At 38.3% G+C, this 18521-nt stretch overlaps 1 protein-coding gene and 1 long non-coding RNA gene across 3 annotated transcripts in view; one reads left to right on the forward strand and one right to left on the reverse strand.

Annotated features, from left to right (window-relative positions):
- Positions 1 to 18521, reverse strand: part of DHX57 (DExH-box helicase 57) — a 46589-nt gene that overhangs the window by 22192 nt on the left and 5876 nt on the right. For both annotated transcript variants that reach the window (XM_045549441.1, XM_045549442.1), the window contains exons 2-11: positions 15370 to 15599; positions 14638 to 14796; positions 12980 to 13168; positions 11861 to 12684; positions 9784 to 9962; positions 8624 to 8745; positions 7481 to 7676; positions 6785 to 6909; positions 2754 to 2887; positions 1514 to 1568 (exon numbers count right to left, since the gene is read on the reverse strand). In XM_045549441.1, coding sequence (XP_045405397.1) covers positions 1514 to 1568; positions 2754 to 2887; positions 6785 to 6909; positions 7481 to 7676; positions 8624 to 8745; positions 9784 to 9962; positions 11861 to 12684; positions 12980 to 13168; positions 14638 to 14796; positions 15370 to 15593 — 2207 coding nt within the window. In that variant the 5' untranslated portion in view covers positions 15594 to 15599. The remainder of the gene's footprint in view (positions 1 to 1513; positions 1569 to 2753; positions 2888 to 6784; positions 6910 to 7480; positions 7677 to 8623; positions 8746 to 9783; positions 9963 to 11860; positions 12685 to 12979; positions 13169 to 14637; positions 14797 to 15369; positions 15600 to 18521) is intronic.
- Positions 1 to 18521, forward strand: part of LOC123636822 — a 29724-nt gene that overhangs the window by 8770 nt on the left and 2433 nt on the right. The window contains exon 2 of the long non-coding RNA XR_006734665.1: positions 12484 to 12600. This is a non-coding gene — a long non-coding RNA (uncharacterized LOC123636822). The remainder of the gene's footprint in view (positions 1 to 12483; positions 12601 to 18521) is intronic.

Consider the following 18521-nt stretch of genomic DNA (forward strand, 5'->3'; position numbering starts at 1 on the left):
ATAGTACCATTAAATAATTACAGAATTAGGAGTGGGGCTTATTAGGGATGCAAGGAGAGGGGAGAAAAAAGTCTAAGTTACATTTATTTATTTATTTATTTTTTCTCACACCCCATTATCAAGACACTAAGTTACATTTAAGGTGCTAGATATCAGGGATGTTTTCATTCTGGAGCTCAGAGCTCAAGAATGAAGATACTGCTTTGGGAGTTCTTGGCACAGAGATGACAGCTGAAATCACATGAGTTTAAGGTAGTGAAGGACAGTTTAATAGTGAGAAGAAAGAGTACAAGGATACAAACTTGGGGAATCCTCAAGATCAAAGAGTAAGAGGGAGTAGGGCTTTCAAAGGAGAAAGATCTATTTATATACAATGGCATTACCATTTTCTACTTAGTACAGAAACTATTTTTGGAGACAGGGTCTTGCTCTGTTGCCTGGGCTTGAGTATAATGGCATCATCATAACTCACTGCAACCTTAAACTCTTGGGCTCAAATGATCCTCCTGCCTCAGTCTCCTGAGTAGCTGGTAATACAAGTATCTGCCACCACGCCTGGCTAATTTTTCTATGTTTTTGTAGAGATGAGGTCTCAGTATGTTGTTCAGGCTGGTCTCAAACTCCTGGCCTCTAGCAATCCTCCCGCCTTGGCCTCCCAAAGTGCTGGGATTACAGGCATGAGCCACCACACCCGATCCAGACATCTTTTTTTTTTGAGACAGAGTCTCACTCTATTGCCCAGGCTAGAGTGCCGTGGCGTCAGCCTAGCTCACAGCAACCTCAAACTCCTGGGCTCAAGCAATCCTTTTGCCTCAGCCTCTCGGGTAGCTGGGACTACAGGCATGCACAACTATGCCTGGCTAATTTTTTCTATATATTTTTTTAGTTGCCCAGCCAATTTCTGTCTATTTTTAGTAGAGACGGGGTCTCGCTCTTGCTCAGGCTGGTCTTGAACTCCTGAGCTCAAACAATCCACCTGCCTTGGCCTCCCAGAGTGCTAGGATTACAGGCATGAGCCATCATGCCCGGCCCTGACCCAGACATCTTAACATTCAGACTATACTGTAAGCTCCATGAGAGTAGAATGACGATGATAATAATAGCTAACATTTATAGGAGCATGCACTATGTGCCAGGCACAGTTCTAAGCACTTTGCAAGTATTAATTCATTAATTAATCCTCATAATAACCCTGTTAAGTAGCTACTATTAATGTACCCATTTTACATAACATGAAATTGAGGCTCAGAAAAATTAAGCTACTTGCCAAAGTTACAGTCAGTAAGTAGAGGGATTTAAATACTAGCAGTCTGTTTGTTGAAAGAAAGGGGAAAACAAAATGCTCAAATAGAAAAATTAGAAGAAAACAACTTCTGGGCATTTTGGCTAAGATCAAGTATAGAAAAATTAGAGGAAAGATTAACATCTGTATTAGTATCCTGGCACACTGAGGGGAAAATATTAATTCTGTTTTCAAAGACTATCACTGGATCTTAATTAATATCTTCCTTACCTTGTCACAGCAATTGCATCTTCCAAAAAAAATTGATCAACAGGAAATGTACGACCTAGAAAAACAAGAAGATAAAATAGAAAAGCTTCAGCATACCCATTCAACCATCTTGAAATAACTTATATATGCAAAATTCTCTTAAAACAGAGCTTGGCACAATAGGTAATATTTGTTCTGTGGTCCTAAAAGTATCAAAACAAAGTTTTTGATGACAGAAATTAGAAAGGATAGATACCAATTAGTAAATAGAATACATAAAGAAATGTCTTGTTAAGGAAACTCTTTTTTTACCTTTTACACCTTTCACGCCCTCCCCATTTCCCCCCGTAGGTGACCTTCAAATAAATATTCAATGATGTATTATAGATCAGCGGTTCCCCAACCTTTTTGGCACCAGGAACCAGTTTCATGGAAGATAATTTTTCCACAGACAGGTTGTGGGGGGAGGACGAAGTGGGTAGGAGCTGTAAATACAGATGAAGCTTTGCTTGCTCACCTCCTGCTGTGTGTCCAGTTCCTAAGTTTAATGGAAGATAATTTTTCCACAGATGGGGTGGGAGGCATGGGTGGGGAGGTGGGGGGGTGGAGCTCAGGTGCTGATGCGGGGCCTGGTTCCCAATAGGTGGCAGCACAGCGTTGGGGACTGTGCTTCTAGATCAAGCACCAAGTTGCTTCCTTAAATCTACTGTCAATATACTCTATATAACTAGAAGAAATTGTACTATTATTTATCAGTGCTTCCACATTGTTCCTTTGGTAGTCAATTGCAGAAGGATAAACCAAAGCCCAGGGTGATAAGTTAATTCCACAATGAGACTGTGGAAGTGTCAAAAGGAAACACAGACATTCAACTTCACTTTCCCCCAGAGTGGACCAACCATCCAGAAATTTACAAATCCAGAATCCAGAAATGAACAAATATTCTATACACAGACACAGCTTTCCTCTTATAACAGATTACCACTATCAAATCATATTTTCATGTTAAACACAATGGAATGCAAGAAATCCTAAATAACCAAGACTTTTTAAAAATGTCACATAAAAAAATTAAAATCTCCTGGCAACATATATTACCTCCTTATCAATTGCATTTTATGGTTATGATTTTATTTGTTGTAAACAAATCACTTCTCTAGAAAAAGGTATAAATATCTATTAATTTACATCTCAAATCAACTTTAAAATGATTATATTTGCTTATTAGAATGATACATATTTAATGATGCATTTTAATCACCTGGTATAGTAATAACTGGGCAAGAATTGAAATATTCTGAAAAGAGCTCAGCGTTTAAAGTCGCACTCATTAGAATAACTTGAAGAGTTGGCCTCTGCAACACAATGTCCTTCAAAACTAGCAGCAAGAAGTCACTAGAGGAAATGAAAGAAATACTGAGAATCAAACAAATTCAATACATGAAAACTAATAACTTTCAATATGTTTGAGCAAGGGATGTGTAAGACCTCTGTGAAAAAAATTGTAAAACTCATTGAAAGATGTGCCATATTCCTGGATTTGAAGCCTTAATATGACAAGTTGAGTATCCTTGTCCCAAATGCTTGGACCCAGAGGTGTTTCAGATTTCAAATTTTTTCAGATTTTGGACTATTTGCATATACATAATGAGATATTTGGGGGATGGGACCTAAATCTAAGTATGAGCAAAGGTGTCAAATATGGAATTTTCTACTTGTGGTGTCATGTCAAAAAATTTCAGATTTTGGAATATTTTGGATTTCAGATTAGGGATGCTCAACCTGTATAAAGATATCAATTCTCTCCCAAATAAACTAAATTCAGTACAGTACCAATCAAAATACCAACAGGACTTATCATCAAATTTGATAATTCTACTTCTTGATAATCTACATGTACATAAAAAGGCATATATAAAGAATTTTATTATATATTGTTTATAATAGTAAAACAAAGGAAACTACCTAAATGTTCATGGTTAATTTTTACCAGTATTATCCAGTCTATGGAATAACATGAGGCAGATAAAAGGAGTAAGTTAGAGCTCTAGATAATGACATAAAAATATCTCTAAGATATATTGCTAGTGAAAAAAACAAGCTGTGGAATGATACTTTAGAATGGCAATACCATCACCGGTCTCCCTGCTTTAGCACTTGCCCACTTGCAATCTATCTATTCTAAACACAGCGGGCCAACAATTCTCTTCAAATGTAAATCTGATTGTGCCACTCTTCTGCTCAAAATCCTTCAGTGATTTCTCATCAGAGTCATTACTAACGAGGCCCTACATGACATGGTCTGCACCCCCTCCCCCCATTTCCCACTGCTCTCCCTCTTACTCAGCTCCAGCGACTGTTCTCTCCATCTTGTGCTTGGGGCATGTGCCTCAGGTCTTTTGCACATGTTATTAATCTACCTGGGTAATGGGCTTCTCCTTGCCACTCACACAGGTAGCTCCCTCACTTCCTTCAAGTCTTTACTCAAAAGATATTTTCTCATCATTGCCTTTCTTGGCTACCCTATTTAAAATTTCACATGTCCCCCTCCTTTGCATTTCAAATTATCTTTTCCCTGTGTTATGTTTTCTTCTCGGCACTTAACACATTCTGTATTTTACTTATTTATCTTGCTTATTGGTGGGCTTCCCCACTAGAATGTAAGCTCTCCAAGGACAAGGATTTTGGTCTAATCTGTTCACTATATCTGGAACAATGCTTGGGACACAGTAAGTGCCAAGTGAATATTCATTGTTACAAAATGAATATATCATCTGTGTAAGAAAAAAAGTTCAGAAAACAAAAGTGTGTTTCTAATAAAGTAAACATATATATGTCAATGCACAGAAGGACATATTGCCAATCTTATCACCGTAATACCTTTAGGGAAGGAAGTGGGAATAGTTTGGGAGTGTTACGAGGGACTTTCACTTTATTTGTATGGTTTGAATTTTTAGTGAGAACATACTCTTATACTACTCAGTTCTCTTTAATTTAATGAGCTAACGATACATTTATGACTATTTTTGTTTTTTTAATCAGGGAAAAGGGAACAACAATAGGCAAATAGTTAAGTAACTTATGGTACATCCATACTTTCTTTATGCAATTATTAATAATAATTTTAAAGACAGTTCATGCTATCATGCTATTAAATCAGAAGCAGCACAAAAAACTATATAATCTCAACAGTATTCATGGAAATACATATCTCTATCACATCCCTCCTCTAACTCCCAATGAACTCCCAGAAGAAAACAGACCAAAACTGTAACACGTACTAGCAATTTTATAGGGGACAGAGATTCTTTTTGACATTTTTTGGTATCTTCTAAATGTTTTAGAATAATCATGTTGTTATAATCAGAAAATTTATTAAAATGTTTAAACTAACAGAACTGTAACTTTCCTATATTCATCTTTTAATCTTTTCTATATTTTTACTGATCTTTGTTCCTAGATTTTACTCCTATTTTCCACCTTTTTCAGAGCTAGCGAATATTCCCCTTTTTCTTGTAATTTGTACACTCTTTCCTGAAGGCTGTTTTTTGTAAATGTTTGAAGCTCGCTTCTCCAGTGTGTAATTTATCTTTATTCAGATATGAAAATCATTTGCATTTTTAACTATTCACATTCTATAGATCTTCAGGTTTTATAAAAATGTTCTCTTTTTGAGAACACTATTACAGCCAGGAAGTGGATCCAATGCTATGCTCCCGTTTCTTTGAATTTGTGTAAGTATATAAATGCTATGAAATTCAACACTATTCTTTATATTCAAAATTACACTGAATATAATTTTCCCCAAAATTTTGAATTTATTTTTATAACCTAATCTATTAGTCTGGTAGAATGTTTTATTTGGTTTCTTCTTCTGAGTTGTTCAGTGATACTGTTAAAAAATTTCTTCTTTTAGATGTTCATTTCCAACAGCTGCAAAATGCTATTATTTGCCATTTATTTTTAACTCCATTGTTTTCTAGAGTCTGTACCAAAAGATTGTTTGCCCCTTAAAGATTTCCAGTATTTTTTGTATAGTCATTTAAGATTTATTATTGTCTTGTTCTAGCAATTCTTTTTCTTTCTTTATTTTTTTGAGACAGAGTCTCACTCTGTTCCCCTGAGTAGAGTGCTGTGGCATCAGCCTAGCTCATGGTAACCTCAGACTCCTGGGCTCAAGCAATTCTCCTGCCTCAGCTTCCCAAGGAGCTGGGACTACAGGTGCGTGCTACCACTCGGGGCTAAGTTTTCTATTTTTTATAGAGATGGGGTCTCACTCTTGCTCAGGTTGGTCTCAAACTCTTGGCCTTAAGCAATACTCTCACCTCGGCCTCTCCAAAGTGCTAGGATTACAGGTGTGAACCACTGCACCCAGCCAACAATTTTGATTTTATGCCTTACCCTTTAATGACTTTTCATTCCATAAAATAAAATCCAAATGCTTTTTTATCCATGGTGCATAAGGCCCTGTAAGATCTGGCTCCTGCTGCTTTTTCCCCGGGCCACTTTCCCCCTCATTTCCTACACATCAACTGCACTGGCCTTACTTCAGTTTCCGGACTCACTGCGGGATCTTCACACATGCTGTCCTTGTCCCTATTTGTCATATGGGACTCCCTCTCATATTTCAGGTTTCAATTTAAATGTCATCTCTTCAGAGATATGATCTCTGATCATCTTATAAGGTCTCTCCCTCCAAAGATAGCATCCTCTGTATTCCTTCATAGTACTTATTCGAATTTGCAACTATTTATTTAATTGTTTCCTTATTCATTATTTTTTTTCCTACCAGACTGCAAGAGATGAGGGGGAATCATACATACTTCTTTATCATTGTATCCCAGCACCTAGTATACCACGTGGCACTTCATACAGGCTCAATGAATATATGAATGAATGTCAGGACTGAATGACCAACCAAATGAGCAAAGAAGGAAGCTCATACTGACCAATCCATCAGCTACAGCATGTATACATCTGTTATTCTTACTAAGTACAGTGTTCAACTTAGCATAATGCCTAGGAGGGTGTCAAGTATCCCTTCTAATCTAATAAGGTAACTCCATCTAATAAGATGACTCTTCCAGTGATGAACATGTGCTCTCTTAGCATTTTTAGTGTTACAGACCCTGGAGATCACAAAAGCAGTTCCTCATCTCTAACTTAGGCCTTCCCTATGGCAAATTACCATCACTAACTCTATGAAAATGAATCGGAAGCAGAACAAAATTTTTTCAGCCATGTCTTCATTTTATGTGTGAAGGTATTTCATTGGGAAAATCTTTGTTTTACCTTTCTTCTGTCCTCTCATGAACCTCATCAACAATGATATGGGAGACCCCTTGTAGAGTTGTATCTCCTTCTAGCCTTCTCAGCAGCACTCCTGTGGTGCAGTATAACAGTCTGGTAGCTGAGGACTTACACATAAAAGGGCAACATAAGGCATTAATGAAATTTTTTGAAAAAAGGAAACACTTTACTGGCAAGCCACTTTGAATGGGGACAAAGAATATTAAAAACACCAGCGGTTCCATTTATCATGAAACCATACTAAATGTATAGTTTCTTGCTGGGGACAATAATAAAAGCCTTTCTACTTCATATCAAAATTTTAAGATTTTCATAAAAAACATTAAATAATTATTATAAAACATAAAAAAGTGAGTGATGAAATCAATTTTGAATGTGTCTGCTCCTATTTGATTAAGTAGATTAAGTCCCAGGTTCAAGAGCAAAACAGCATTTATGATCACTTCTGCCAATAAAGACTAAAAAAATTTAGTACAACCAATTAAGAGTTCTTATACCAAAATATTTCTAAAAGGACTTCAGCCCTACAGAAGGTTAATATAAAATAACCTGAGAGGATATATCCCAAATTGTCCATAAATCTCCTGACCCACAAAACTCTTTATATATATAATATTTATAGATGAAAGCTGAAAATTATAAATTTCTGTTACCAGGAAATAAACAGAGCATACAAACCTTGACACTTTCTAACCGAATCTGGTATCCCACGGTCAGACCCACCCTCTCTGCTCTTTCTTTAGCAACACGTTCAGCAACAGAGATGGCAGAGATTCTTCGAGGTTGGGTACAGATGATATTAGCCACCTTGTCAGGTGGCCCATTCAGAGAATCATCCAGAATAAACTGTGGAATCTGTGTGGTTTTCCCACATCTGTATGTCAAAACAAGTCGTAAAATGAAGTTTTCGAGGGCTAGTTAAGAAGCAATCATATGCAATGAAGAAAGTGATAAAGCTAATTAGAATAAAATTTGTTCACCTCCATGTATCTTCTAAAACTACCTACTGGCTTATTACCTAGAGCTGAGAGATTCTAGGAATTTGCACTCAGATTAACAAGGCAATCGAATAATAGTTTGGTATCATTTGTAAAATTGGGACTATTGAACAGACATCAGATTAAGGTCTGTAAATATCTCTAGGAATGTGAACTCCACATATGAATCCTAAAGAAGGGGTATTAGCTTATGATTTTTAAAATACTTTATATTTTGATATATATTGATTTGGCTATAATTAGACTCAGGTTAAAAAGATAAACTAGAATATACAGGAGTACTACTATGTCAGTGAGCCTGAGCACAAATGTAATTATTAAACTGTATATTCTTGAATAAAGAACTAAATTAAGCCCCTACTAAATAGGTTTGTGTAATATATGGAGAGTATGAAACAGGAAAAATAATGCGCCTTAAGTTGTTCTTAAAAGAAGACTAAAAATCTAAGGAAATCAGAATAAATTCAGAAGATTAAAAGCTTTGAAGCTAAATGTTTGAGAACTACCCTTTAAATTTAAAAATGGGCCTTGTTAAAAGTCTTCAGCTGGATGCCTTGCCTTAAAATTATCTCAAGGTAGAGGTATACAATGTCTGTAAATTCCTAGATAGATTTCTGAGTTTTGTTTTTGTTTCTAGTAATTTGGCTCTGTTGGCTACAGAAGTTGCAATAATAGCTTTTGTGAAATATTATTTAATATTAGATAGGAAAAAGTACACATGACCTCAGCTACAGGTTTTTTAGAAGTAGAACTGGTTACAATAATCAGAGTACATATAACATTTATAGGCAAAAGCTGCATTATGAATAAACTGAATTCTTACCCAGTCATACCACTTATGACAACCACTTGGTGCTTGCTTAGCAATTTAAGAATGTTTTCTCTTTCTTCCCAAGCAGGGAGTGATTGTCTTTCTTGCAGAATAGACTGGAACTGTCTGGAAGCCTAATAAAATCAAAGATAAGGCATCAGTTGGTTACTTTTAATTACCTTTCACAAAGCCCTGAATCCAGATTCCATAGTTAGACCCACCCTTTCTGGTCTTTCTTTAACAATTTATTCAGAGGCAGAGATTATAGAGATTTATTGGGATTAGGTGCAGATGACTTTAGTTAGAAGGTTGCTCAGAGAATCAGCCAGAATACGCTACGGAATCTATATAATTTTCCTACATCTGAATAAACTGTAAGATCTTGTGAGTGAAATAAACTCCTCTTCCTTAGCACCTATCTACCTCTTCCTAGCAAGAGTCTGTATAACAGCACTGTCCAACAGAACTTTGTGTGTTGATGGAAATGTTCCATACCTGCACTGTCCAATATAGCAACCCCTGGCCATATGTGGCCAGTGAGCACTTGAAATGTGGATCGTGCCACTGAGGAATTGAATTTTTAATTTTAATTGATTAATATATATTTTTTTGAGACAGGGTCTCACTCTGTCACCCAACGTAGAGTGCAGGGCCATGATCATAGCTCACTGCAACCTCGAATTCCTGGGCTCAGGGGATTCTCCTGCCCAAGCCTTCTGAGTAGCTAAAACTACAGGTGCGTGCCATCACGCTCAGCTAATTTTTAAAATATTGTGTAGAGACAGAGTCTCGCTATGTTGACCAGGCTGGCCTCAAGCGATCCTCCCACCTCAGCCTCATGAGTAGTTGAGACTACAGGTGTGCACCACTGTGTACCGCTCCAAATCACAGTATTAACATTCCTTTCACATATCAGATTGTCTGTCATAGCACCTAAAGCAAATGATTTGGAGAATATTTGGTACATACGTGTGTGTTTGATATTTACAAGCTGTAGGATTTTCTAAAACCATCTAGCACAATGCACCCGTTTGCTGTGGCAAGTAGAAACCTTGAACATTCAGTAAAAGAGAACCAAAAGGATACAAAGGAGAGCAGCCAAAGCTTCCTAATTCCTCATCCCTTTATCCAGACATTAGGGAGTTGCTAGTCATTCTCTCAGCATGCCCTACCTGTTTTATTCGGAACTGCTTGCAGATTTTACCATTTTCAGCATGTACTGACTTTGCCTGCCAGTCATATCTTTTGGAAATCTTTTTCTTAAGGTTCACATAGCTTTCATTCTCAACTATAACTGGTGCAGGACCTTCATCCTCATCTGCCTCCTCCTCAGGTTCTGATTCTTTTTCAACTTAAAGGAAATAAAAGGAAACATTTTCAATATGGAGCCCTTTCTTTAGCACGGGGGAAAGTCACTGCCTAACAAAGTTAACAATAAAATCATAAAATGGAGGAAAAGGTTAAAGCTTGAATAAAGTAGGCTCATTCAAGTGAATACTACTACTTCTACTGCTAAAGAACTTAAAATGCATCCTCAAATAAATTTTAATCAAGTATAAGTGGTTATTGTTAAACCAAATTGAAAACAAAGGAATTAACATTCAAGCAATTACCAGTGAATGTTTCAACTATTTGCAAGTGCCCCCAAAATTCCATGACACAAAACAACGCAAATGTCTATCAAATGATGAATCAATAAACAAAATGTGGTATGTCCACTTAATGGAATATTATTCAGTAATGAAAAAGGATGAAGTACTGATACATGCTAGGACATGGATGAACCTTGAACACACTATGCTAAGTGAAAGAAGCCAGTCTCAAAAGCCACATATTGTATGATTCCTTTTTTTTCTTTCTAAGCTGAGGCTTTCTACTATGTATGGTTCCATTCCTATGAAATGTCCAAAATAGGCAAATCCATAGAGATAGACTACAGATTAGTGGTTGTCAGGGGCTGGAGAAAGGGGGAAATGAGAGACTACTAATGGGTACAGGGTTTCTTTCTGGGATGATGACAATGTCCTGGAATTAGAAGGTGGTCATGGTCACACAACTCCAGAAATATACTAAAAACCATTGAATTGTATACCGTAAAAGCGTAAATTTTAGGGTATGTAAATTATATCTCAATCAAGCTGTTATTTATTTTTTTTCAAAAAGTCCATGACACATAATTTGTCAGTCCCCAAGGAACACATTTGAATCCCATGTGCTAGAAGCTGGCATATGGGAGTGAGTCAGGTGGCTGTGAGTGACCTCAGCTAACTGTCCAGCATCCACATCTCATTGTTCTCTACTTATTGACATTTACCCAGGGGAACTCTTGTGAAATAACAAAAACTTTTGTTTCTCTGGAAGAAAGATGGCAGCAAATAAGAGATAATTCTTTGATAAAAGCTGAAAAGGGGGTTTACTTGTGGTATAAGAATCTGCACAGCAAACCTGGACCTGGACAAAGCCAGAAGCTTGCACAAGCTATTTTTTTTTTTTTTTTGAGACAAGGTCTTGTTCTGTCTCCTGGGCTAGAGTGCAGTGGCATCATCATAGCTCACTGCAACCTCAACCTTCTGGGCTGAAGCAATTGTCCTGCCTCAGCCTCCCCAGTCTCTGGGACTATAGGCGTGTGCCACTATGCCTGGCTAATTTTTGTATTTTTTGTAGAGATGGATCTCACTCTTGCTCAGGCTGGTCTCAAAATCCTGACCTCAAGCAATCCTCCTGCCTCAGCCTCCCAAAGTGCTAGGATTACAGGTGTGAGCACTACACCTGGTCAAGCATTCTTTAAGAATTTAGGAATTCATAAAGACAGCTCTACTATAATGGATTTTGGGGGTCTAGTATACTAAAAGCAGTGGTATAGAAAGAAAAGTATCTCTAAACTCATTTGAAAGTAATCCCAGATACAGTATAAGAAGTAAACATACGAAACCAAATGAATTAAATGAAACAGATTTTCTGAGAAGGTGCCTTAAGGGTCTTCCAACCATCAGATTTTATATAGCTAAAAAAATTTATACATCCCTGCAAGCTTTCAATTCAGAGAATCCCAAAACAGTGTCACAATTAAAGTCAGGCACGATTATAGTTGAGGGGATTCACATTCCCTTTTGCCTGTGGGAATGAACAACTTGCTCACAATCACTGGGCAATCCCAGACCATCCTCAGAAGCTTGACTTCTAAATCCATCATTCTATTCTGAATACCCCTCTCCACAATGCCCTCCACATGATCAATGACTTACATACCTTCTGGAATTTGATTTGAAACAAAAGAATTATTTAGAGTCACTGGTTTATGATAGGCAGGATTATTTATTCTGGTCCCAGAGGATACTGGAGGTACACTATACTTGTGATGGGTATTTGTTAGTAACTTGACTATTTCTGATTCTTCCTCTAAAAGAGTTATTAAAGAATATACAACAGGTTCCGAAGTTTCTGCAAATGTCAAGGCCTTGCTATAAAGGAACTCAGAAATATGTAAACGACAAGCCAGAGGTAGATTCTCATTGGTGGAATAAAATGCCACAAGGGGAGCTTGGTAGGGATATTTGTGGTCTTTAGAAAATCGAATTTCAAGTTCATATAAAAAAGATGCATCTTCATTAGCATTAAGATGAGAATCATCTACATTTCTTTCTATTCTTCCAACAATTTGATCTGGGGGCACTTCATGTTTGAATTTGCATTTTGATCCAAATTTACAATTTCCTTTGAGGTAAAATTTACAGATTTCAAGTGAAGGCTCTTGTGTATTTTTGGTACTTTCCCTTTGCTTGGATTTGCAGAATTTATTTGTCAAATACTCCAGTTCTAATCCAATCGTCCAGACTCTGTTCTGAATTCTTTCTATAAATTTTTCTCCACAGATTGACTTGAGAGCAAATGCCTCTTCCTGTCGCTGTTCCACGCACTCATCCAAGCATATATGGTCAACTGCCTCAGAGATCTTCATTCTCTCTCCAAATGTCTCCGAAAAACACTGGGTAAGCAGATGCTCTAGTGATGCCCCCACATCTCCATCACAAATCCTCAGAGCCGCTTGACAGTGTTCAACATTAAAACCATACCTGTCAAAGGCAAAACATGACAAAAAGTAATATCCCATCACTGAAGTAAAATTCATTTCAATATGCTTATATGAAGTTATAACTATGTATAGGTAGGTCTTGTATTTTGAAAAAGCATTCCTGGTAATACTAAACTCTCCTTAATCTCCCCCATCCTATAAAATAGAACATCAGCCATATCAGGCCTGTTGGAACCCACATAATAGTAAAGTACACAAGGAGGGGTAGTTGGGTTTATATGATTTCAGTTTCCTTGAATTCTTCCCTGACTCCCATAAATGAGGAAAGCAATCACCTGGAAAGTTTTTGCACTGCAAATGGTGAGACTGTACGTTCTGGAATACGAGGCTCCAATGGGGCAGAGCCGGCATATTCCAGAGGATCAGGGTCAGGAACAAGGGAAGGTTCTTGTCCAGCTGGCCAGTACCGCTCATCATCGCAACAATCAGGTTCATCATCTTCCTCCTCCCCAGAGATGCCTCTTCTAGCAAAGGTAACATTTTCATGTATTAGATAACAATTTCTATTTACTCCAAAGACAAAGTTAGCAAGGGTCTAAGAATTTCATTCAAGGAGCCAAGGACATAGGATTCTGACTATTCCTCAGTTGCTTATTTAATCTTTCATCGAACTTTTAATTTATATCTTGGCAATTAACATTTATCAGGCATTTATTAAATGCCAGGTATATAGTACTAACTCTTTTAATTCTCCCAGTAACTCCAACAGATACTATCAGAATCTCTATTTTTCAGATGATCAGCTAAAACTCAGAGAGGATTAGTAACTGCCTGAGGGTACACAGTAAGGAGCAACTAGAAATTTTACCCAAGGCAGTCTGACCCTAGAGCCTGTGTTCCTAACGATAGAAACCTTGGCTATCCTCTCTCTTCTCATCCATAAAGACTATCCCTGATTTTTAGATTTGCAGCATAATCCCCTTTCCTAAATCTGAGACAGATAAGAGAATTATACACAGGATGGAAATTGAGCTGTTCACGACTAACTGCTAGTTAATTCTGGAAAATAGAAAGAATTAACTTCTCCAAATGAAATCACAAAGCAAAGTGTCAAAATGCAATTGGGGGGTGGGGAAAGATTAAGATTTAAGAGTAAAAGCTTCTATGTGATAAGAAGAATGAGGAAAAGATTTAAAAAAAAACAGGTAAAAAAGTTAAAGAAGAAAATATTAATGAACAACAAAAAGAGTAAAAGCTGCTTCTCTTAGGCAGATGGTCATGAAAATGAATCTTAAGACTTTATCTGACCAACTCAGTATTTGCTCCTAGAACAACAGTTCTACTTGTTCATTGCAAGGTTTTATTTGGACGGTTATAGATAAAGCAACTTCTGAATCCATATTAGTACTGTCCTGGAAAAAAATAAAGATAAAAAAGCAATCTATATTATTGCTCATGGGTGTTGCAGAACAAACTCTCTAAAACGGTGGCTGAATAATTATTCTTGTATCTCTCTTGGCTCACTTTCAACTAATTATATAGCCATAATAGGATCAGTGTTTTTTTTTTTTTTGAGACACAGTCTCACTCTGTTGCCTGGGCTAGAGTGCCATGGCGTCAGCCTGGCTCACAGCAACCTCAAACTCCTGGGCTCAAGTGATCCTCCTGCCTCAGCCTCCCGAGTAGCTGGGACTACAGGCATGCGCCACTATGCCTGGCTAATTTTTTTTTTCTATATAGATTTTTAGCTGTCCAAATCATTTCTTTCTATTTTTAGTAGAGACGGGGTCTCGCTCTTGCTCAGGCTGGTCTTGAACTCCTGACCTCAAGTGATCCTCCTGCCTCGGCCTCCCAGAGTGCTAGGATTACAGGTGTGAGCCACCGCGCCCAGCCCAGGATCAGTGCTGATACAGTATTCCAAAGATGCACAGGCTCTTTACACTGCTACTACATCTTTCTTAACATAATAATTTACTGAAATAAAATAATTTACTCAGATCCAGCATCAACATCTTGTTCTTGCAGGTCTCGGAGAAGAGCTTTCACTTTCTCTTGATTCTCAGAAGTCATATGTAGAGTCTGAAGGGGCACTTTGGCTTTGGGTTTCCATTTGGGGCGCGCCTCTCCTTTGCTTGTGCTACTGTTGCTAGGTCTGCAAAGGACACAGAGGAAAACTGCACACTTACTTGTGATCAGAGCTTTTACATTTTCTTCAGGGTCCCCAAACATGTACAACACAAACTGGATGGTCAAGTATCTTACAAAAGATGACAATGAATGTAAAGAGATTCTCCATTTACTACAGCAGCAGTCCCCAACCTTTTTGGCACTAGGGACCGGTTTCACAGAAGATAATTTTTCCATGGCCTGGGGGTGAGGGGTGGTTTTGGGATGATTCAGGCACATTACATTTATTGTGCAGCCAAACCTCTCTGCTAATGATATTTGCAGCTGCTCCCCAGCGCTAGCATCACCACCTTAGCTCCACCTCAGATCATCAGGCATTAGGTTCTCATAAGGAGCGAGCAACCTAGATCGCTTGCATTGCACAGTTTACAGCAGGGTTTATGCTCCTGTGAGAATCTAATGCTTGCTGATCTGACAGGAGGTGGAGCTTATACAGTGATGCCAGCGATGGGGAGTGGCTGTAAATACAGATGAAGCTTCCCTGCTCATTAGCAACTGATACTGTTTCCAAACTTAAACATTCAAAGAGTATAATGACCTGGATGAGTGCCTTGATTCGCTGAAGATACAAAAGTCGTCTCCATCATCCCAAATTCTACTGGAGGCCTTTCTATTGCCGCTGCCACCACCGCCACCGCCACTGCCACCGCCACCGCCCCCGTGAGATTTACTAGCGTGACTCCTGCCTCCTCTTCCTCCTCTAGAAGACCCTTTTCCACCTCCTTTGCCTGGCTTGCCTTTTCTTCTTACTGAAGAACTCATTTTCACCTGCAAGAGAAAAAATTAATACAGATATCATAAAACTAGACAAGTATAATAATCCTCTCTGAAACTTATGGATATAGGCTACTTTAAAGGAATAAAGGAAAATGCAAATTTTAAAAAGGCTGGTCTTAGAGCAGGATTTCAAATCTGTTCCAGTGAAAAATTTTAAAAAATAGATAAAATTAAAAGGGCCAGCCAGTTTAGGGGCAGCATGGGTAAATCTTCACAGATTTACAAGTACTTCCTCCCCAGGACTAATATTTAGTAAGTTTCTCTGACTCAGATTTCTTAACCAAGGATGTGCATCAGAAACACATGGAGAAGTTTCAAAACACACATGCCTAGGCCCCAATCCTAGATTCTGATTTGGTTAGGTATAGTACAGGGTTTAAAAAACTCTAGTTGAGAAGAGTTGTTTTCATGTATTTAATATATGATTTGATAAAATTTAAATTTACATATGCTCTATCAGGAACACACCCCTGGCTCAGAGATGCTGCCTGGGGGTGCAGGAAAGTAGGCCATAAAACAGATAACTCCTAGTCTCTTTCCCAAGGAACTGACTCCATGAACAATGGAGTGTGGAGAAGTTCAAACCTAAATGTGCTTTCAAGAACAGTAAGGTTACAGTAAAAGGAGATTAAAGGTGTCAACAGAAAAGGAGCCAAACACTGTAAAATAATTTAAAGAGTTTTACATTCTAAGCCAAATTTGAGGACCATGGCCTGCAGCCATGCCCAAGAAGCCTTGAGCAAGTGGACTTGCAGTAGTTGGGTTACAATTTGGTTTTATACATTTCAGGGAGACAAGAATTACACATAAAGTCATAAATCAATATATGGAAGGCATATATTGGTTTGGCTGGAAAACGCGGGACTTTGTTGGGGGAGCTGCTTACAGGTTATAGGTAGGTTTAAAGACTGACTCTTTGATTTGTAATGGGCTAAATAAATGAAGCTTTGTCTAAAGGCTTGGAATGTTTTAAGTGAAGATAAGGAAGGAGTTACAACCAGGCCCAATGATTTGTTATGGGCATTGAGGACCTGCAGGTTTGTCTTGCATAGCCTTAGGCCTGTTAATGGGTTACAAAGCATATCTACAAGAAGGGAGGGGGGCATGTCTGACCTCCTTTCTCATGGCTATCAACTCAGTTTAAGAGTATCCCCTTGGCCAAAAGGGGATCCATTCAGTCAGCTGGTGGGAGGAGCCTTAAGATTATATTTTAGTCACAAAGGATTTAATCAAGATACAGCTTAGACTGTGGGCCAACCATTTTGCAACAGAAAACCAAGCAGTAAGACCATTGGGAGGAGTCCTCTTGGGGTTAGAACAAACATCAAACCTGGACCTCAGAAACTACCTCTTCAGAGAAGCCACATTTTGATTGGATTAGTTTGTAGAGGAATTTACTCCCTAGGTCAATGTTGAAAACAACTGAGCAATCACCAACAGCATGCTCAAAGCTATGGCATACCCAAAGCTATACCTCCCCAAGGAGTACTGTAGGAAGGAAATAGATTTCACAAAACTAATCCAGCAAGTCACTAAAAACTAAATAAACAAATGACAATAACAAGCCCCAGAAGGGGGAGAATCAGTACCTAGAGTTGTAACAGAAGAAATGGCTTGAAAAAACAGCAAAAATGTTTTATGTCTCGGAGAACTAGGATCTGCATCTCTGTCTCAGGCCAGTGGTCAGGAGGGGCAGGGGAATGTCTTTTATTCTTTGCGCTACAGGAGATGGCTCAAGGGAATTGTCTGGGTGGACATGGCTCAAGGGAATTGTCTGGGTGGAGGTCATGAGATTGCCTTAGCCGAAGATGGGATTAATCCCTGTGAAAGGGCACGAGATCATCTCAGCCAAAAATGGGATTGTGGGATTAATCAGAACCTCTAAAAGCTCTGTACTTCTGCTCAGAAGCAGGATGTTGGTACTTTGAGACCAGAGTCTGCTAACCCCCTGATTTGCTGGCAAATCAATAAACTTTTCCTTCTCCTTAGAAAAAAAGCCAAACTCTATAAAGTAATGTTAAAGAGATTTATTCTGAGCCAAATTTGAGGACCATGACCCGGAGCCATGCCCAAGAAGCCTTGAGCAAGTGGACTCTCTGTGGCTGGGTTACAGTTTGGTTTTATACATTTCAGGGAGACAGGGTTTACACGTAAAGTCATAAATCAATATGTGGAAGACATACATTGGTTTAGCTCAAAAAGGTGCACCATCTTGAAGTGTTGTGTATGGGGGTGCTTATAGGTTATAGGTGGATTTAAAGATTCTTTGACTTATAATTGGTTAAAGACATGAAGCTTTGTCTAAAGGCTTGGAATGTTTTAAAATAAGGAGCTGTTAATCAGAGACAAGCCACCAGACATATATTTGTTGTGTAAATTGAGGAGCTTCAGGTTTGTCTTGCATACCCTTTGGCCTGTTAATGGGTTACAAAGGATGTCTTCAAGAAGGGAAGGGGTATGATGAGGGATGTCTGACCCTAGCATGTCCTCCTAGCAGGCAATTTACTTTTGGGATATCTCCTTGGCCAAGAGGCGGTCCATTCAGTCAGCCGGTGGGGGGTGAGCCTTAAGATTTTTATTTTACTTCACATCCTGAAACCACTTGGCCTTATTCTTCTGATGCACCCTTGGGGACAAGTGCCAAACTTTTGCTAACAAGGGGCTACAATACATTATCTAAATGTCCAGTTTCCAATAAAAAGTTACAAGGCATGCAAAGAAACTTAAGTATGATCCATACACTGGGAAAAAAAGCAGGCAACACAAACTGCCTGTGAGTTAGACTAGATGTCAGATTTAAGAGAAAAAGACTTCAAACTAGTCATAAATATGTTCACAGAAATTACGGAAAGCATGATTAAAGAAGGAAGGTATGATGACAATGTCATATCAAATTAAGAACAACAATAGATA

This window comes from Lemur catta, chromosome 4 (genome assembly GCF_020740605.2).
Source record: "Lemur catta isolate mLemCat1 chromosome 4, mLemCat1.pri, whole genome shotgun sequence".
Lineage (NCBI taxonomy): Eukaryota > Metazoa > Chordata > Mammalia > Primates > Lemuridae > Lemur > Lemur catta.